This window comes from Zootermopsis nevadensis, unplaced genomic scaffold (assembly GCF_977971745.1).
Source record: "Zootermopsis nevadensis isolate Lab colony 2312 unplaced genomic scaffold, Znev_1.0 Znev_ptg000009l, whole genome shotgun sequence".
Lineage (NCBI taxonomy): Eukaryota > Metazoa > Arthropoda > Insecta > Blattodea > Termopsidae > Zootermopsis > Zootermopsis nevadensis.
The window spans coordinates 2076816-2099228 of record NW_028259141.1 but is presented as its reverse complement, the minus strand read 5'-3'; the positions used below and the strand labels follow the sequence as shown (position 1 = coordinate 2099228).

At 38.5% G+C, this 22413-nt stretch overlaps 1 protein-coding gene across 9 annotated transcripts; it reads left to right on the top strand.

Moving 5' to 3' along the window:
• Positions 1-20: 20 nt before the first annotated feature.
• Positions 21-21871, top strand: LOC110837012 (uncharacterized). 9 transcript variants are annotated; one of them, XM_022078755.2, is made up of 13 exons: positions 22-194; positions 555-648; positions 4972-5979; positions 6619-6731; positions 6834-6947; positions 9168-9321; positions 9741-10007; positions 13375-13654; positions 14661-14793; positions 16897-17031; positions 18719-19022; positions 21314-21531; positions 21611-21871. In XM_022078755.2, exons 1-13 carry the CDS (start codon positions 170-172, stop codon positions 21748-21750), a joined length of 2985 nt encoding a protein of 994 aa, XP_021934447.2. In that variant the 5' UTR covers positions 22-169; the 3' UTR covers positions 21751-21871. The 9 variants fall into 9 exon arrangements, with proteins under 9 accessions (XP_087201904.1, XP_021934447.2, XP_021934448.2 ...); XM_022078756.2 differs by having other exon boundaries at positions 16873-17031; XM_022078759.2 differs by having other exon boundaries at positions 57-210; positions 16873-17031.
• Positions 21872-22413: the final 542 nt, after the last annotated feature.

Here is a 22413-nt window from a genome sequence, read left to right as displayed (position 1 = left end):
TGAGTAACAACTGCGATTGTAATTATAGTACCACAGATAATCTGCAGTAGTAATGACAACAACCGGGGTCTATTAGTAATTCGTAACTATTACTAATGCAATTATGCAGTCTGTGGGTTTAACAAGTTCGTTGCAGTGAAAGAGTTGTGTTGGGCTCACTGAATTAATAATGGTTCACAGAGTTATTCAAAGCAGTAATTTCATTTTGGAGTATGTGGCGATAGAAAGTTCGGTGGTCCCAATTATCATTCGGCTCAAATATTGTGATAGGCACAACTATAGATAATACGAAAACATGCGGTACAACCGAGTAATTCTATTGTTTAAAACTTTGTTCTTATTTGTACTATCAAATAATTCTATTAAATGAAGAAAGTCATTGAATGTATTTTTTCGCGTTGCAGTCCTACCAATCTGTTGTTGTTACTCTCAAAATTAAGATACTGAAAATTTGAGTTTCAGAAATGAAATTCAATTTCGTTTCTTAATCATAGCTTCAAAATTTCAAACCATCGCCAAGTTTGTAATGTTGATTGATTAACAATTGTTTTTAGGTTTAATGGAGAATGTTCTACTTTTACATTGCTATGTTTTGGGCGGGATGAATTGGAATAACCTGCAGGATTTATTCCACAAAAGTGCAGTACAGTAAGTATTTGTGCAGCAGTCATTTTATATAGAGTGATTTAACAACAGCTGAAAATGTACACCTGAACAAAGTGGCAGTTACGTGTGGCTCAGATTCATCTTTGCATTTAGTCTACAACCTACTGCCCCTTCATTATGTATCCCTTTTTCCTGAAAGCCTAGAGCAAGGTATTCTCATCTGAAAGAACTTTATTTTGCGTTACTTTCAGTATTTACACCGAGGAAAAGGAGATTGCATGAATGTTTTTGGAACGAGGAAAGTGTGCTTTGTTAATTCAGAAAGAAGTATAAGGCAAAGAAGTTAAAAAAGCTCTGTTTTGTGGACATTGATCCAGTGATGGAGGATCTTTCATCATTTTTGTCTGTAGAGACTGCCATGTGATTATCAGCAGTTATTATGAATAGTAGACAGAAGGGCAGAAGGTGGAAGTCTGAAGACAAAGTGTTGGCTCTGTCTCTCCTTAAACGTATCCCAAGATCATGTATCTTTCTCCATCAGATGAACTTTACTATTTGTCCTCAGTACTGTTCACTTCTAGACAGGCATCAATGCTCATGTGTTTGGTACACTCAAACACTTTCTGCAGAAAATGTCTGGTAAAGATCACTTTATCTTGTCTCATGTTTATTGAAATGTCGATCAGAGAGAACTTGTGTTTCAACTAGATGTTTATTGCATTGAGGGTTTTGAAGATCTTGTTAGGTATGGTAGGACATATACAATTGCAAATCATGCTCTAGCTTTTATGTTCTGTGGCATGCATACAAAGTGAAAGCTACCATTCTCTTACTATCTTAGCCATGGAAACACTAAGGCAAAGATGACTGTGTAATTCTTGAGTGAAGTGAATGTCTGTCAGAATGCTGGATTGCAGGTTGTTTGCTACTGTCTGTGTCATGGGTGCCAATGATGTCAAGGCCGTGAAACTGTTGGGTGCTACCAAAGGGACACCATATTTCATGTTTTTTTAATGAATTGTAACAGTATATGATTATCCCCATCTCTTGAAGTCTGTCTGGGACCTGCAGTTGAAGTCTGAGCTTCTGGGCATCTAGTCTCCTTTCATTAGTAAATGAGAACATATTCTGAAATTATATGAACTGGACAAACCCAATCAGTTTCACCTGCTCAATAAGCTGACACCCACCTCAACCTCAGCCACACTATTATTAAAAATATATATTAAAAGTTACAGTCAATCACAATTATAATAATATTAAAAGATTTAAAACATCATTTAAATACACTACTAGTTTCGGCTACAATTTAGCCATCGACGGGTGTATGTAGTATAAACCTATCACTAATTACTGATTTTTAATGTTCTCCATGTTTCACTGTCTTCATTTTTGATGGTGTTCTTGTCCTTTACTATTTCTTGGTTCGTTGCACTATCACTAGTCATTACTAGGTTTATATTTTGTACTTTGTGTTGACGTCATTTTTGCGCAGGACCAAGAAGCAATATCACACTCGTACGTAAGAGAACGGAGAACATTGGACTGCACAGGATTGTGGCTGGTAACCGACTACATACTACATACACCCGTCGATGGCTAAATTGTAGCCGAAACTAGTAGTGTATTTAAATGATGTTTTAAATCTTTTAATATTATTATAATTGTGATTGACTGTAACTTTTAATATATATTTTTAATATTATGAATCACAATATGACGCATTTACAATATCTTATAAATATCTCAGCCACACTGTTGTTGAAGGCCTCAATGCTCTGATGTCTACAGGTAAGAAACACCGCACTGCATTTAGCTAATTATGATGCTTTGTTATTCATTTGAATAAACTAGGAAAATTTTTCAAGTTTGCATCCCCAGAAGTTAGTTGTGATTATCAAAAATGTCATTATCATTTATTATATATTATGACCCTGTAGATGAACATATAAGTGATATGTGTCTCAGAAATATTATATTGATATATTCAAAATAATTGAATGCAAAATGAGATTAAATTCCGGAAATGCTCGCTAATTTCCGGTTCAAAATATTTTGTCTTCCCGTCTGATTTCTAAGAACCTGAAAATTAAAATATACAAAACAATAATTTTGCCTGTTGTTTTGTATGGGTGCGAAACATGGTCTCTCACTCAGAGGGAGGAACACAGACTGAAGGTGTTTGAGAAGAGGGTGTTGAGGAGGATATTTGGGCCTAGGAGAGAAGATGATGGGGCATGGAGAAAACTGCATAATGATGAACTTAAAAATCTGTATTCCTCCCCCAGTATTGTCAGGGTGATTAAGTCGAGAAGAATTAGATGGGTGGGGCATGTAGCGCACATGGATGGGACAAGAGGTGTGCACCGGGTATTGGTTGGGAAGATTGAGGGGATGAGACCGCTGGGGAGACCTAGACGTAGATGGGAGGATAATCTCAGGCAGGATCTATGGGAGATAGGAGTTGAAGGAAACTGGATTTTGTTGGCCCAGGACAGGGTCCGGTGGAGGGCTTTGGTTAATTCGGTGATGAACCTTCGGGTTCCGTAAGCCATCTGGTTGGTTGGGTCCACTATTTGGGAAACCTGAAGGGAAGAGACCGCTGGGGAGACCTAGACATAGATGGGAGGATAATCTCAGGTGGGATCTATGGGAGATGGGAGTCGAAGGAGACTGGATTTTGTTGGCCCAGGAGGGCTTTGGTTAATTCGGTGATGAACCTTCGAGTTCGGTAAACCATCTAGTTAGTTAGTTAGTTAGTTAGTCTGGAGACATCAGTCAAGTAAAGGTAGCAGTCTGGAGATGCAATCTTTTGGTGCCTTGTAATCATGGTTATAGCAAATCACATAAATTATCATTTTTTATTAAGACAAGCCCTGAAATCCACAGCATATTTCAACTAACAAATATTAGGAGCCCAGTTTTTGTGTTGGTCACCAATTTTGCATCCAAAAGATAGTTTATTAGCCTTTATTAGGACAGGCCTTGTTTCTCTCTTTTGAGATGTAAGAGTATACTAGCCAAAAAATGCAGCAAAACACAGAACTCTTACTAAACAACAAAATATATATAAATAACAGTAACACAAATATGTAACGAAAATATGCCTCTCTGGTGATAATAGCAGCTATATTTAGCAGTATTAACATATACCGTTAAGCCGCGTGTGTGTCAACTTTGCCTGTGTGACAGTGAGGATTGTCAACAACTAAACAAAACTTCCTCCTACAATGAAAAATGTCTCCACACTGCCATTCTCAATATTTAACATGTAATGAAGCCTTGAAAAAATTGGTATATATCAGAAAGTAAGGGTGACAGAAGAAACGGAAGGTCATAGCTGGGAATTGAATGAAACTCTATAACATACAGCTAATTTCAACCAGGAATCTATGTTTATCAGTGTTATCAGCACACTGGAATGAAAACAAAATAAATCTTTTAAGTCCAGCAGCAAAATTTTTATCAAGGAAATTACAGAAAAGATGTCATCAGTACCATTTATCATATTGCAGGGATAACTTTTATATAGTTGTTTGGCAGTTCATGTATCATCCATCTGTACATGGTCTGCACACAGTTTACATTTTATTACACCATTGAACATGATAATGCAATGAAATGAACTTGTTTCTGGTTTCTGTATCTTACAATGTTAAGAAGTTGCAGAATCAAGAATTTTTAGTCTGTGTTATTTCCCTGACTATAATTACATTTATCACATTTTAATTCAGGTAATTGCTGAAAGAAGTTAACGCAGTATTGCATGTAGAAGTAATCAAATTGTAATCCTAGCAAAATATAGGCACAAATAAGTATATATTCTACTGCAGCTCTTTGAGAGGCATGTTGACATATTGATTTTTATTGTGATCAACAGTAGGTTCCTGGCTGAGCCTGGTACAAAACCTAGCATCAGGTGGGGGCTTTGGCCATTGCTGTAATTGATTCGTTTGTAGGATGGTCTCGGAAACAGTTGAAAATCAGTAAATGTTTATAAGTTAGAGGTTAACAATCCATTTGTGGGAATAATTGTGACATATTTAATTTTTGTCAGCATTACTTAACTTTCATTAAGGTAGATCATTTACATACATTTCTGCTTTTTTAACAATCGAAGTATGATAGTTTTTATTATAGTGAACATTGTTATGTGATAATGTATGATATCAGAATTATATGATATAATGATGTCATGCTAGTTTGTGTTACTTTCTCTGTTGACTGTACTGTGGAATTTGCCTGTGAAGCATAAATCAAATTAATTCTATATACTGCAATTTCTTGTTACAGATGATGAATCAGTGGTGATAAAATATATTTGTCCCAGAAGTTCGTGCCGTGTAAAATTGGTGTTTTTTTCAGTTCAGTAACATCTAACCTAAAAATCATAATAATGGCTGCTGTAAATGCTGAAAGTTCAACAATCATGAAAACAAAAGCACTCAGTAAAACTTCATCTAAAGCTTTATTAAAATCATGTGGGAAGTTTGAGAACAGAACTTGTTCTGAAATATCTTTCAAGGATTTTCTGGATTTTCTTCACACATCTTATCAAATAAATGAAGCAATTGAAGGTGTTCCAGATGATTTAAGTGAAAAAGTTGATATAGATTGGCAAAACATTACAATGAATGAGTTTATATCATCTTTGCTTGTGGTTAAAGAAGACAGTTCTAACCTAAAAGCGATGTCAGACAATGCCAATAAAATTAATGTCAGTGAGCATCAGAAATCTTTAACAGAGCAATCCATTAATGTTCCTGACATTGGTGTCTGTGATACCCTCGAAGAACATATATTTGAGAAAACAAAGGATGCTAGTTCAGAAATGTCAGAACATAATTTCAACAGTGATGTCTCTGACATTATTACAAACAAGAAAAATTGTGTGGCCAAAGAAATTGTACAAAAAGGCAATATTATGAATGGCGTGGATCATACAACTAAATCGGTGCCAAATGAAGAAATTCCACTTAATTTGAAGAAAACTCCCAGCACAGTTACTTCAGGCCAAGCGAAGTGTAAGTTGCTTGCGTTAGGAAAGCATTCGGAGAGTAAAAGGAAAGTGATGCCAAGCAAGAAGAGTGTTTTATTTGACTCTAAAGTTAAGACAACAGATGAAGAGAACAACAACAAGTTTTTTGAAAATTTAATGAAACGTAAATTAAATGAAGTAATTCAGGAGGGTTTATTAGATTCGATATTGCCATATGTTGTACCGAAGCAACTACCTACTCACCCTGCTGTGAAGAAATCATCAAATTCAGTCATTAATAAATCACTTTCATTGACTTCCCTTGATAAGTCTTCATCTGGTCAGTTCTCTAAGGACAAGATCGCCACAAACAATAGGAGGAAATCAACAACGGAGTAAGTGACAGATTTATAGCTTTTCTGGGCTAATGAATAAAATAAATTTTAGTTTCTAAAAGATATTTATAAGATATTATAGGTGCGTCATATTGTGATTTATTTAAATAGTATTAAAAATATATTAAAATTGGCCGTCAATCACAATATAATATAATTAAAAGATTAAAATATCATTTTACGTTCCGTATCGAGTACTTGATTTACATGTGGAACATTTACGACATGTTTCGGCTATATATAGCCGTCATCAGGTGTTATGTTATAAACTTTTTAACTGAATTACTGATTTTTACTGATTTTTAATGATTTTTAGTTTTCATTTTTCTTAACATTTTCTCATCCTTCATATTGTATCTTCATCCGTTGTTGTGTCACAAGTCACTAATATGATTGTATTTCGTAGTGATGCCAATGTTGTGTATATTGGACTGTGACGTAAAGGTTTCAATACTATTAATGAAAATTGAATATAGAAAACAAAATAAATTTTAATATATTTTTAATACTATTTAGTTTCTGAAGTCAAAATTGTAGCAGATATTTTTCTGATGTCACTTTGTACAAATTTATTTAAAAAAACCTGATAAAACAGTTTTCCGTTCGATCAGACATAATCGACTTCTTGGATAATTTTAGGGTTGAAGTGGAGATACACGTGTGCGATGAGGTGAAGAATGTGAAACGAGATTTCCGATGCCCTCAGAAACTTCTGGTTTCTAAAATGGGATATTTTGCTGAAGTAACAACAGGTGAAAAATTATGTAGAATTGCATGATCCGATCCTGTTTGCTTCTCGTTATATCATTCTTGCACCATACAAGTTTTTATTTGAGTACTCTTTTTCAATCCAGGTCAGAAGCTCGAAGATATGGATATATCGGTGCATTGCGACATCACAATATTTGACTGGCTAATGCTTTGGGTGAAGAAAGATTCTTTACCAGAGAACAGTTGGCCAAAGCTTGGTAATTATTAACTTTTTATTCTTTATAATTGAAGCCTGTGTGTGAACATATATCAACTAATGCAACTATCCTGTCCACACTCCTTCCTTTCACAAGCATTTATTTTCCTATCTTCTTGTACTGTACTTCAGCGTGTAATTACGAGGCTCGTCCACAAAGTAAGTTTCCCTGGGGCTGTTTACAGAAACAAAACACAATTTCATGGAAATATTTATTGCAACAGATACAGCAAGTGTCCAGCTATTTTTCAACATATTCGCCACCGGAATTGAGACATTGGTCATACCGTGGGACCAACTTTTGAATACCTGTGTCGTAGAAGTCTGCCGCCTGGGATTGGAACCACTGTGTGACAACCATCTCCGCCTCTCAGTCATTCTCAAAACGCTGACGCTGACCGGACAGGAATTTCTTGAGGTGTAGGAAAAGATGGAAATCACTGGGAGCGAGGTCCGGGCTGTAGGGTGAATGATTAAACACCTCCCAGCTGAACTCCTGCAGGAGACTTGCTGTCCGTCGAGCCGTGTGCGGCCTAGCGTTATCACTGACCGCACTTCACAGTCGGCGGGAGCTGGAATAAGAACCTCCATCTTCAACAGCTGCAACGATGCTACTGTGAGAACGCGGGAAGTACCGTTAGTGCATGCGCCATGCTACGTCATTGCTCTATCACGTACGCACAGTCGCTTCGCGCAATATAAGGTTTGCTAGCTGTGGGACGAGTGGGAAACTTACTTTGAGGACGCGCCTCGTACATGCAAGCTCACTTTTAAAATGTCAACTAAATTTTACCTGCCTATAGTTTTTAATTGTATTCACAGACTGAAAATTCACAGAAGGTCAGAATTTTAGGTGACTGAATAAAGAATTGTGTGGAAAAAATTATTATTTTCTTTATTCATAATATTATTGATAACATTTTGTGTTTCATTATGTTGTCTACATTCCCAAAAAATTAAAGAATGTGCTAGTGAAAACAAAAGTATAAATGTTAACAGTAATTCAGGGGTTGGGTAAAGACTGGCCACGGAAGGCAAGGCGAAACCACTGTGGTACTTCCGCAAGAAATCCCCGATGGGGTCACGATGGTCAAGCTGACTATAGATGATAAAAAATAAATTCAGAGTTTTGTGTGTTTCTGTACGTATGAGACCATTTTGTATTTTAATGTTAAGGTGATATTACTGACCATATTAATCCTATGGAAATATCAAGTCATCTATTTAAAGCTTGAGGTTCTCATGACAGAGAGGATGCTGATTATGATATTTTGGGTTGTGTCACCATTTATTCTTCATGTGGTTACCAATGTTTAGGAGGAATATATTACCTCTATCTTCTACCCTGAAGATAGATACAGTATGTTCCTCTGCAACACTTTTAACCACCTACAATACTACATCGATGAGCCGGGATAGCTCAGTCAGTATAGTGACTAGCTACGGGCTGGACGACCGGGGTTCAATCCCCGACGGGGGCGGAGGATTTTTCCTCTAGCCTCTGCGTCCAGACCGGCTCTGGGGCCCACCCAGCCTCCTCTACAATGGGTACCGGGGTCCTTTCCCGGGGGTAAAGCGAGCCAGGGCGTGATGCTGACCACTCACCCCCATCTAGTGCCGAGGTCAAGGAAGAGAGGAGCTATACCTCCACTCACCCCAAACGCCTACATGGCGTATAGTGGGACAAACTTTACTTTACTTTACTTACAATACTACATCGTGTCAGAACTGAGAATTCCACAATTTACATGATGTGATATGTTTCACTCACTCGCTCTATGGCGCAGGAAATTATTTGAAAAGTCAATTGTATACGCAGCTTGTCAAATAATAGGAGTTGGCGGACTAATAACCAAGTGCAGAATACGATACACCGACTCCTGTGAAAGCAACATTCGGTGAAGTGTTACTTAATATAGTTTTGTAAAGAACTCGCCTTTATGATCTGTTTAAAACAATATTCTTTTGATTATATGAAATAATCCCCCCCATTTGCCACCGTTGATGACCTCTTGAGGTCGAAACACATTTGGCACTAGTGTCATTTATAGTGTAAACAGTTTTTGTTTGTATGCTTATTTGTATATCAGTACTATAGCTGTAAAAAATTAATTTCTCCCGTTTACAATTCATAAATGTTTCTGTATACTTGTGCTTATTGGAACTACGGATTTGGCACGTGAGTTTTTCCGTACTATAACAAATGTGTCTTGTGTTGAAGATGCGGGTAATGTGGTGCCAATCTTGGTATCGGCGGCTTTCCTGCAGATGGACCCACTGCAGCACGATTGTCTTAAGTTCTGCCATCAGCATATGAATGAGATAGCAAAGACTTCTACCAACCTGGCCTGCCTTAATGATAGTATCCTTACTAGGTACGCTACTTTTGCGTTCGAAGGTTTAATTGTAACTCATCTTTATCGACATCATATTAAAAATCGAAATGAATTGCTTTAGGCCTTCACTCTAAAAATATGTCTGAGTCGTGGTGCAATGCAAGTGGTCCACAGTCAGTATGTTTCTCAAAAATATCTTGTGTCAATAGAAAAGAACCGTACTGAAACCGGGGAAGCTCCCGGAGGAAAACTCCGTGTTGCCTAGACCACGGCCTTGCCCAACACAAGTTATAAATTCGGGCACCGCCGGGAATCGAACCCGAGACCCCATGATTACAAGGCCAGCGTTCTAACCGCTAGACCACCGTGGCGGTTAACTTAATAATATGTAATGTAAAAGAAATAGGAGTCACATTTTTCATTACGTTATTTTATTATTAAAATTTTCTTTTGTCTAGACTAGCAAACCTCTTCTCCAACTCCGATGTTGAAGGTCTTCATGATAAGAAGGACAAGATTCAAAGCCGTTTATACTGCAAGCTGATTTTGGCCTTAACAGAGACAAGTCCTGAACCTGCTCGTGGCCATTTTTCCAGTCTTGCAAGCATATACAAATGTGGAAAATGTGATAAACTCATTCTACATCAATTGGGAGGGCATATTCCATGCAAACCAAGCAATATGAAGATGGATTGTTTTGGAAATATTCATGGAAATCATACTAGGTAATCTGTCACACTGTCTCCATGCTGTGTCATTAACGAAGGTAGTCTAGTAAATGACCTGTTTTGACCTCAACACTAGGTAGGATTTGAGGTTTCTATGGCAGTGAGTCTGGATTGTAAAATTTACCAACGTTTCAGAGGTCCTTGCTGCCTTCATCAACAGGGCAACAACCCAGAAGACAGCCATTGACAACAAAGAAATCTTTAAAATGTACATTGTAAGAGTATCAGGTACAGTGTTTCAAAATATAAAATTTATAAAGATTTCTGTCTTCTGGGTTATTGCGCTGTGTAGTCTGGTCGATGTTAACCAACGTTTCAGAGGTCATACTGCCTCCGTCATCAGGGCGATGACAGAAATCTTCATATTCACCGCTGTGAGAACCTCAAGTCTTACATATAAAATTTATGTTTAGGGCAACATTTTACAATGCTCTTCTGCGACCCTTTTTTCCTCTGTGGAACTGAATTTCACTTTATTTTGATACGCAGTTCTAATTATTTCCATGTAGTTACATTAAATAAAATTAAGTTGTATGTCCGATGACTTGCTGGTTGGACTAAATTAACATTTAACTGAATTACTGGCAATTTGGGCTCTGACAGTACTAAATGTTGATCTATCAGTATGTATAAAAAGGTATGAACTTTGTAGTCGCTGTTATATATAAATGACTTTTATGTTTGGCAAATTGTTAATAATAAATATCCACTTTGGTTCCAAGGTTTGAGGTTTGGCCCGTGAAGATTATGATAAATGTTGGAGTGAGAATTATATGGAAATATGAAAACTTTTCATCAAGATTTTACTCGGAGATCTTATTGTACGAATTTGCTTTTTTTTTGTCACTAATGCCATACTCATGTCTGCAACGAAAGCAAAATTAGTCTGTTATTTCAAAATCTAAAAACTAATGTGCAGTTTGAAAACGTGTTCCAAGCACAGTTACTCCTTAGGAAATATTTTTTTTTTAATAACAGGGTTTACAGGGGCAGCAGTTTTAATGCAAAAGAAGTCTGGTGATTGTGGTGAGAGACAGAGATTTTTTATTGGGATTGCCCAATTTTTTTTCACATAGCCATAAAAATAATGCTGCCTTCACCGCTCACCTGGCGCTCGACTGGAATCAGAACGGAGAAGTTTATTTTATTTTTATAGTTACTTTTATGCTCTTATATTTCATGATTTATGCACTTCAACTAGTATTCTTTGGACAAGTAACGTTTGTCATATGGGTATAGGGCACTTTCACACCTGAACTAGGAGGCTACTTGCTGCTGTACTTGAACTATGGGATTTATTGGTGTTTAACTGTGATGCAAGGTCCGGCATGCCCTGCTGGATCACGTGCAAGCAGTGACGAATGATAGACGAGCCTTGGAACATGACGCGGAAACAAATGATACAAGAAGCATTTGATGTAATATGAAGACCCATGAAACCCATGTTTTCAGACTGTATATTTATTTTTGTGATAGCTCTCTTAATCGAAATGGTTCTGAATCAAAGCTTTCTACAGTAAGAAATAGAACAGAAAATTCTGATGTTAGCATTTATCAATTTTGAACACAGGCCTTGTCCATGATTACGGAACATTAAGAATAACGTATATGAACAGGTCCCAGTCCGAGAAAAGGATGGAAGGATCCTGTTCATATGGACCTGTCGTCAGACAGAACACTAAATAATAATAAGATGAGGTGGTCTAGCGGTTAGAACGCTGGCCTTGTAATCCTGGGGTCTCGGGTTCGATTCCCGGCGGTGGCCGAATTTATAACTTGTGTTGGGCAAGGCCGTGGTCTAGGCAACACGGAGTTTTTCTCCGTGGCATCCCAACAATTACTCCATTCACACACAGAAGAAGGCAATGGCAAACCACTTCTGGATCATCTGCCAAGAACGTATATGAACAGGTCCCAGTCCGAGAAAAGGATGGAAGGATCCTGTTCATATGGACCTGTCGTCAGACAGAACACTAAATAATAATAATAATAAAATGCCTATATCATGTGTTAATAGAATTGAATGCTTGGAAATGCTGACAGTGAACAGAGTACTTGTTAAGTTAATTTGTGCTATGTGTGACAGCAATAACAACATTCTTGTAAAAATTGAATTTTCTTTTATCTGATTGGACAAGATTGTGGACTTTCTTCTCTTTTGTTTTTGTGATTTATATGGACAACAGTGTTGAATGCTAAGAGATGGGACATGTGGAGGAATACACATTAATAGAACTTTCATTCTACGTACTTTGATGTTATGGACAGTCGTGCAGTTACAGCCAAGGCAGAAAATAATTTACAGTTAACTGTCTCAAAATTTGACATGTCACTTTCAGTTTAAAAAATAAAATCATGGTCCATTTAGGTAAAGGCATTTGAGGTTTTCACAGTGGTGAAAAGTGGCTTGCAGTCTTCTGGGTTGTGATGTAGTCTTGTAGGTAGGGCTATCCTGAAAATGGAGTTGATATGTTCCTCTGAAATGTTGCTAACCACCTACAAGATTATGTAGCATCACAGTCCATTTGACCACCATCCACAAAATTTGCACCTGTAACAAAATAGAAAATACACATGATTGCCTGAGCTACATGCCCTGCCCTACTCATCGTCCTTGACTTGACTAGTCTAATTATATTTGGCGAGGAGTACAACTTATGAAGCTCCTCATTATGAAACTTTCTCCAGTTTTGTAATAATTCATCTCTGTTAGGTCCATAACCCTGTTCTTAAACACCCTCGGTCTACACCCCCCCATTCCCCATAGTGTCAAAGACCAAGTTTTGCACCCATACAAAATTACAGGAAAAATTGTAGTTTTATATTTTAATCTTTACATTTTTAGATGGTAGATGAAAAGGCAGATGGTTCTGAATGGTAAACATCTTCCATACTACACGGCGGAACAACCCAGAAGACAGCAATATTCAACTTTACTATTCTTATAATCTTTTTTTATCCTCGCATGAGCACTTACATCTCGCAAGAGATCTGTTCCATTCAGGTTTTCCTTATAAAATTTTGCATGCATTTCTCACCTCTCCCATGCGTGTTTCTACTGCTTCTTCCTTGCTTTTGTCTTTTATCCCCATACCTACGTCTCAGTTCCGTACTTTACCATCGATTTAAACAATATATTAATCGGTATTAACCAGTCTATTATGAATGCATTGAATAATAATAATAATAATAATAATAAAGAATTGAATAATAATAATAATAAAAAGAATTGAATAATAATAATAATAATAATAATAATAATAAATAATTGAATTGAATTGAATATATATGTAACATGAAATTCATATTGTGGATGGGAAGAGTAAAATTTGTATTGTTGTGTGCAATTAGCATTTTGTTTCAGGGACCGAAGCTGGAATCTGAACGATTATATACAGAGCTTAAGGCAGGATCTAGAGAGTTGGCGCAATGTGTATTGGCGATTGTGGGCAGACTGTCACTTTCTTCACTGCGGTGCTTGCCGTAATTACTTCCCAGTTCATCAGATGCAGTGGTGCTGCCACCATCCAGAGCCACCACAGTTCTTCACCATGGAACACCAGCGTGCTATGACGTTCCCTATCGGTCGCTATCCTTGTTGTGGGGAAAGAGGATATCGCTTTGAAGTTATAAAAAACCTGTCAGTGAGTATGACAGCCATTTTAACATTAACGTATCTAACCTCTAGCTTGTTGGAGATCCTTTTGCTGGCCAAATAAATTGTATTTGAATTACGTTAATATATATAAATATAAATATATAAATATGATGCTCGCTGTAACTCTTCTTCTTCAACTTCAAGGATGTAGCCCACAGGCCTGTTTCTGACTTCAAGAGAATTCATCTTGCCATCTAGCTACAGGTTGTCCAATATTTCGGTATCCTCTTGTTCTGTCCGTGGCTCTGTTATACCAAGATATTAAATTAATGCTTAAATAGTATTAAAAATTATATTAAAATTGGCCGTCAATCACAATATAAGATAATTAAAAGATTAAAATATAATTTTTCGTTCCGTATCGAGTACTCGATTTACATATGGAACATTTACGACATGTTTCGGCTATCATAGAGCCGTCATCAGGTGTTATGTTATAAACTTTATAACTGAATTACTGATTTTTAATGATTTTTAGTGTTCATTTTTCTTATCATTTTCTCGTCCTTCATATTGTATCTTCATCCGTTGTTGTGTCACATGTCACTAATATAATTGTATGTCGTAGTGATGCCAATGTTGTGTATATTGAACTGTGAAGTAAAGGTTTCAAAACTATTAATCACAGTCGGCGGGAGCTGGAATAAGAACCTCCATCTTCAACAGCTGCAACGATGCTACTGTGAGAACGCGGGAAGTGCCGTTAGTGCACGCGCCATGCTACGTCATTGCTCTATCACGTACGCACAGTCGCTTCGTGCAATATAAGGTTTGCTAGCTGTGGGACGAGTGGGAAACTTACTTTGTGGACGCGCCTCGTACTTGTTACATTTGCGGCTTATGTGCAAAATATATTTTGAAACCAAACTGGATAATTGCTGTATTTGGTATTTCCATCCCGTCAGCCAACTTCCTTAACAGTTGAGGTGTTTTCACTCCGGTAAATATTTAAGAGCTCTGTTTATTTACAGTAACAAATTTGTGTGTTTCAGGGTTGCCAATTCAAAGAGCATACACCTGTTCTCGACTCTCCTAGAGATATTGAAGTCCACAAGTTGTTTATGAAACATCATAATTTGATAATATTGGAGCCACAGAAACTTCAATTTCCTGTTAGTAACAGAGGTAAACAGTATGCAGGTTTACAAACAGTAAATCATGTGAGAAATGATATTTTAATCTTTAATTTCCTATTCTACTATATCACCATATAATTAAATGAGTATTTAATTTATGTGCAATGGCTTAAAGAAATTTTTTATTAGTCGAGAACCCATCTTGTCCTGCATGAAGATAGGTAGCGTGGGAACAGTCTGTCTCATGAGTAATTCTTGATACTTGGACAAACATTGTTCTTTTTAGTACCTTTCCACCTGTTTTTATTAATCTGCCGGATTTTATCTCAAGTCATTTGTAGACAGGAGCATATACGAGGTGCGATCGGAAAGTTTCAAGACTGTGTCAATAGAGGGCGAACCGGATGTAGTACGAGCTTCTGCCACTAGGGGGTGCGGCCTACATTCATAGTGAATCAGTGTGCCAGCCGGCATCATCGAATTAGCATTTGTATCTTAGTTACGGGCGTTTTGGTAGTGCATTACACCGACCCTCCTGCGATTTCGGAATGGCGTGTGCATCAAATTTTGCCAAAGACTCGCCAAAACGGCTACGGAAACCTATGAAATGCTAAAGCAAGCATTTGGGGAGTCCGCAAACTTTTGTGTGGCATTCACGTTTTAAAAATGGCCGAACCTCTGTCGATGATGACGAGCGTTCTGGACGACCATCTTCGAGCACAACGCCCGAAAATGTTACGAAGATTCGGCAGGTCATTCACGAAGATCGACGTCGTACCATCAACGACTTGTGCGACATTGTTGGGATAGGCTAAGGGACCTGTCAGCTGATTCTAAAGGAAGAACTCCACATGCGACGCATCCTGTCTGAGGACCAGAAGCAGAATCGACTGACTTCTCGTTTGTCAGGAGCTCAAAGATATTGCAAGAACCGATCCCAACTTCGTTTCTAAGCTCCGTGTGACTTCTTCCTCTTCCCAAAGATGAAAATTCAGCTAAAGGGAAGGAGATTTGAGACGATAGAAGAGATTCAGGCAGAATCACAGATGGTGCTTGACAGGCTGACAAAGAAAGATTTCCAGGGATGCTTCCAGGCTTGGCAGCGGCGCTGGGATCGTTGTGTTCACTCCCAGGGGAACTACTTCGAGGGTGATGGATGAATTTAATACCTGAGATAAGTGTACGGGTTTTTGTACGTGCAGTCTGGAAACCTTTCGATCGCACCTCGTAGCCCTGGAATCTGACATGCCTTTAAACCCAGAAAGAAACATTTTTGGTTTTCAAACAACATGGGCACTTGACAGTCATGTGATCTATAGAATATTAATTTTTCTTTACAGGATTAGACAGTAAAGGCAGTTTCATTATATACATGTATTGTCTAACTCTCATACCATTTTGTTCTAAACATAAATATTGCATTTACAATGTGATCATCTGATTTTTGAAACCATGTGGTTATGTTTAGGGTAGATAATACCCTAAAAATGAATTCAGCTTGTTAGGACAGTTCTTTTGCTCTGATTTACATAATTAGCATAAGTTTGAGTTGCTTTATTAAAGTGCAAGGCAAATACATTGTTATTTCGTAATATGTTTGACAACTCTGTCCTTTGTCATGATCCCATACCCTCGCAAGATGTTCCTCAATGGTAAATGGACTTCTGTTCACCGTGAACAATTTCAGAACACTTTGAAATATAAGAAAAGTTGTTGTTACAAAAATCGTGTCTATAATAGCACTTTCATGAGAGGAAAATTCACAGCCAGTGTCTAATTTCTACCGATTATTGCAATTTTGTAGGATTTGAGGTTTTCACGACAGTGAGTCTGACAGTTGCTGTCTTCTGGGTTGTTGCGCCATGTAGTCTGGTAGGTGTTTACCGATGTTTCAGAGATCCTCGCTGCCTCCATCATCGCCCTGATGATGGAGGCAGCGAGGATCTCTGAAACGTCAGTAAACATCTACCAGACTACGCAGTGCAGCAACCGAGAAGACAGATGTCTTATTGCAATTTTATTCTACAAACAAATTAATTTTCTTTCTGTTCTGAAAATAAGTATTTACATATTTTTACACCAGTAATGAAGTAGGATTTTTATTATTGATTTTTGATTTTGTTTATAGAGGGAAGCTTGTTTGTACTTATAGAACCGGGAAGAGATGAAGGTGTCAGTCGAGAAGTGCTCTGGTTGGATGGAATTGAGTTGGCACCTCCTCGACCAAGGCAGGGTCTTCTTGCAAAGATATGGGAGACACACCAGAAGAAAGAACAATACATCTCTGGTGATTATCACATACATTTGTTCTCATGCATGTCTTTACATTTTTATGTTAGGTTGACAAACTTTTAAAAGCAATTTTTCCTGTATTTGTTCTTTATTTCAAGTAATTAAACTTGTTTTTGAATGGATTGTTGATTTCCCTTTACCAAACACATAGCAATCACCATTTTTCATGAAAGGGTCTTTTGGGTATCAGACTGTTTGAGTAGTAAACATTACAGACTCTTGTAAGAATGTGCTACCTCCTTCTTTGAGGTTCACTGCAGGTTACTTTGAGTGGTCAGCATCACGCCCCGACCGCGCTTTACCCCCGAAAAAAGACTGTGGTACCCATTGGATAGGAGGCTGGTTGGGCCCCAGAACCTGTCTGGACGCAGAGGCTAGAGGAAAAATCCTCTGCCCCCCGTCGGGGATCGAACCCTAGTCATCCAGTCCATAGCCAGTCGCTATACTAACTGAGTTATGTCGGCTAATTCTCATGGCATATTTCATTTTCTTATGTCAAAATATATGTCACAAGCAGGAGCATTTCATAATCTACACATACTCTAACTTTTTCATATAATTCGAATTGTGATTTAACGTTTCAGAATAACACTTGTCTATGTACTTACATTTAATAATGTAAAAGGTGAAGTTTCCAGTGTGCGTAAACACAATACAATAAAAATTTGTATGAGACATGGAAGTAAAGCTTCATTCATTCTAAACTCTGTTCTAGAAGGGGGTGAGGCTTCATCTGTTGTCTCTTTACCCTGGGGGAAATTGCCCACAGTTTAGTAGGAAGCTGACCCTTGTGCATCCTATAGCCAATCCTGTCTAAGAATAAAAAGTCCAATCTGTCTTTGCATTTCTGTACTGTTCCTGAAGTACAAGGCTGATTATTTTGGACAAGGCAACAACTCTCATTCAAAAGACTTTCAATCGCCATTCATCTCAGAGGATGGTTGTAGCTTGGAACTCGCTCAGGTTTTTTTGTGGGCAAAAACAGAACCATTTTGCAAACATGCCATCATTTCAAAGATGGTTGTCTTCTGGGTTTCAATGCCTTGTGGTCTGACGTTTACCAGTGCTTCAGAGGTCCTTGCCTTTATTAACAGACCATTGACCTCAGAAACACTGGTAAACTTCTACCAAACTACATTGGCTACAACCAAGAAGAGATCCATCTTTGTACAACCATTCTTCTTTCTTTATTTCCTGTCGCTCTTTTCTAGAGCATAGGGCCTCCTTTCGGTGGTTTCCTTTGTCTTTCGATGTGTGCGTTTGTGAGTAGTGAGTGACCAGCCCACTGACTCTGCACAATTGACTGCCAGAGCCATCTAGTAGTGAATCAGGAGAGACTTGGGTGAGAAATGGCCACTGAATTTTGCTTTGCGAAACATCTTGTATCATGCTCGTAAGGTTCGGTTACATGTAAATCTTCGACATGGGGCCACCAACTTTACTTCCCCTCCGAAGGAAGTTGTGCTACAGATTTTTATCACCCTTAAAAATCCATCGTCTGCGGTCGGGTTTGAACCCGCGAACCTTGGGTCCAGTGGCAAGCACGCTAATCGCTAGTCTACCGAGGGCGAATGGGTACAACCATGAGAACCTCAAGTTCTACATGTGATTAGTTTTTCTATTGTTTTAAAAAATAAGCGTAATAATAGATTTATTTGAAAATATTTCTCTATTCATTTTAGGTGCTTCTTCAAGGAATAATAGTAGTGCCAGCAGTGGCACAAATAGCATTACTAACAGACCAGCTACGACGTGTGGACGTCCACCTTTAAGGAAACAGATGTCAGCTGCCGAAGTGACCAGCGATACCGGCAATAATCCAGATATAGATAATTCATCCACGAATGATGATAACAGTAGTAGTAGCAGCAGCAGTAGTGATTCTGACGACCAGTCAGAGGAATCTGGGCATGCACCAGTCCGCTCCGTGACGGCGCAGCCGCGGTTCACCGAAGGTCATCAGTACTTTAAACCCACCAGGAGCAGGTTTGGACCTTTGCCTGTTACTTATTTCCAAAATGAAACTTGTACGAAGTCTCAAGCTGTGTGTTCCTCATAATGACTCTTAATCTTTCAAGAATGACTTTTCTCATGCCTTCTTTGTATGTAAACATTTTCTTTTGTAAATTGTACCATTTCATTTGCTTTCTATTTTGGTGGTCAGTATCTCCTCTATGGTAATTAAGTCGAGAAGAATTAGATAGGCAGGTCATGTAGCACGAATGGATGGGACAAGAGGTGTGCACCGGGTATTGGTTGGGAAGCCTGAGGGGAAGAGACCGCTGGGGAGACCTAGACGTAAATGGGAGGATAATTTAGGCGGGATCTATGGGAGATAGGAGTTGAAGGAGACTGGATTTTGTTGGCCCAGGACAGGGTCCGGTGGAGGGCTTTGGTTGATTCGGTGATGAACCTTCGGGTTCCGTAAGCCATCTGGTTGGTTGGGTCCACTATTTGGGAAGCCTGAGGGGAAGAGACCTCTGGGGAGACCTAGACGTAGATGGGAGGATAATCTCAGGCGGGATCTATGGGAGATAGGAGTTGAAGGAGACTGGATTTTGTTGGCCCAGGACAGGGTCCGGTGGAGGGCTTTGGTTAATTCGGTGATGAACCTTCGGGTTTGGTAAGCCATCTGGTTAGTTAGTTAGTGAGTGACCAGTCAGCGCAAAGAAGGTCTGTTGGTAAGCAGCTAGACCTCAGTCTGTTGAGACACCGTGTGATGGAAGCATCGACTTGCTTCAAAATGTAAACATTTGACCTGAAACATTTATTTTGTAATTTTATTTGTTGTGGGTTGATGAGCTGATCTAAATGCAAGTAAAAAAGGAATTCCCCCGATTGGGTGGACTCGATACATGAGGTCACTTCTGGTGGTCAGTTCATGTAATGTTGCGTCACCTAAACCGGCTTTTGTATAAATTTGAGTAACTCTTTTGTTAAATGTTATTTTCTCACCACCTTCCTGAAATAATGCAATTACTTGGTTAAAATATGAATAATTTTCAATGCTCTTTTTAAATATAATATAACAACATTTTTTTACAACTTCATATGATTCACTCTAGGTGGTAGCATTGTGCAGACCAACAAAAATGTGTTTTCATAAGAATGACACAGCAAAAGGAAAAGTTTATTTCTTGATGGGGACTAAAGTCAAATATCATACTATACAGTAATGGATTCTTGTTCAACTTCAGTCGAAAATCGAAGCAATAGAATTAATACTTGACTGACTTCCTTGGTGTGAAATATTGGGATGGTCAGTCAAAGTACTGAGTTACAAGAAGTTCGCCTTACTGCGACAGACCAATTGAAATTGAATACGGCTTGTGGGCGGGTTCCCACTGCTGTTCAGGAACGAATCAAATCGCCGCATCGAATTCAAATTCAATAACAAATTACGTAATGCAGTAGTATTTAAAGATGAGCTGGGAGTCAGTATAGTGACTAGCTATGGGCTGGACGACCGGGGTTTGATCCCCGATGGGGGCAGAGGATTTTTCCTCTAGCCTCTGCGTCCAGACCGGCTCTGGGGCCCACCCAGCCTCCTCTACAATGGGTACCGGGGTCCTTTCCCGGGGGTAAAGCCGGCCGGGGCGTGATGCTGACCACTCACCCCCATCTAGTGCCGAGGTCAAGGAAGAGAGGAGCTATACCTCCACTCACCCCAAGCGCCTACATGGCGTACAGTGGGACAAACTTTACTTTACTTTAGTATTATTTAAAGAGCGACTGGTTGCGGGGCTCTCTCTCAATATCTCTCAACCTCTCGCAAGCTCCCAAGTTTTTTTGATATACAGGTTGTTCAGATTGTGCTCCTCTTACATTAAATTCGTCCTACAACAGCCGATTCAACTCACTAACCAGTGTAACTGTAATTGGTCTCTATTGTCTTAAGCGACTATAAAGTTGACAACTTCCGGCTCACCAGTGGCGTTATTGATATTCGGGACTGCTCACCTCATATAAAGCATCAACCCTACCCTTGTCTTCCCCCCTGTATATTCCCTGGGAAGTAGAGTTACATGCTCCCCGACCTAAATCCCCGCCCACTGTCAAATTACCCAAAATTCCCTTCAGCACGCATAACAAGTGTCAAAGCAGCAACCATATGAGCGCCTGGCACGTCACTGGGTTTGACCTGTGACCACAACAAAACAAACACCGTGGCAAAGAGAGTGTGGAAGGATGGTTGCATCTGTTTATAATATATCACGTCATATCATTTAGAAACAATGTTTGAATGACACGACTCATTTGTGCCATTTCTTCACTAGAGAAGCGAGTTGCCAGTGGGATCCAAAAATGTCTGTCCGCAGTAACCAGGACATCCAAAGAGAGTATGAAGAATACGCTGCTCGTAAGATGGCAACATTTCTCGCACGAAGAACGTGTGAAGATTCATCAAACCTTTATACTCGAATGCGCAGCCATTCGCACGGACATCATGGCTACCACGGCCACTCAATCTGGAATAGTCACATCATACCACAAGGTATGATGACTTTTTTGAAATATTATATCAGTTAATTATGCAAATTGACACTGTACTTGTTAAAGTCTCCTGTTTGCAGGTGGAATCTATGTTCGCTTGGAACGTGAATGGAGGGAAACTAATTGTCATTCGCATGGGTACCGTGGAAATTCAAGTTATTCACGATCTATGAGCTGGGGAATTTCTTCCAGGCCCAGAGTGCGTACAGAAAGGCGATGATTAGTGTATAACTAAGACTGTAGTTGTTTCATGGAATTATTCTGATAATACTGCTAATATGAAATAAATTGAGATATATTCTAAGAGTAATTATTTACTCTGTATCTTAAAAATCCATTTACACAGTTTCTTTGTTTAATTTCGTTATCCCTGTACTCACTTTACACATGATTTTTGTTCCTTCGAAGCTGAAACTCCTCTAATTATATAACGGTATAAAAGCAAGAGAGAAATGCAAATTATCGCAAATCTGCATTTCATATATTTGTTATCGGAAAAGTGTAAAATTTCGTACATCAGCTTGTATAAATGGAAATGTTGCTAGAAGAAGATGTCATTCAATGCTGTAAAATATCTAAGTATACTTCAGGATATCAGGGACGTTATGAAAGCCATAACAAAATTTTCGAACCGCTAGCATTTATTTGCGTGTATTACGCCAGATGCATTTCAGTCCGATGGAATTTTCGTCAGTGACAGTGTTGTTTCAACCTTACATGTTACAATGTATCATCCCAAAAATAGTAAAATGTCAAAATTAATTCCTGTTATACATTAAAATTACAACTAAATATTTGGTAAATATAAGCTAAAATAGAATATAAATATTTTAGAGTGCGCCTTCATCAACCGTCATGCTACCTCATAACTAACTAAGAAGAT

Coding starts and splice junctions, on each gene's coding strand:
- LOC110837012 (XM_022078756.2), top strand. CDS start 170: ATGGTTCACAGAGTTATTCAAAGCA. Junction 6,732..6,833: donor TTTTGCTGAAGTAACAACAG/GTGAAAAATTAT, acceptor TTTTCAATCCAG/GTCAGAAGCTCGAAGATATG. Junction 9,322..9,740: donor AATGATAGTATCCTTACTAG/GTACGCTACTTT, acceptor TCTTTTGTCTAG/ACTAGCAAACCTCTTCTCCA.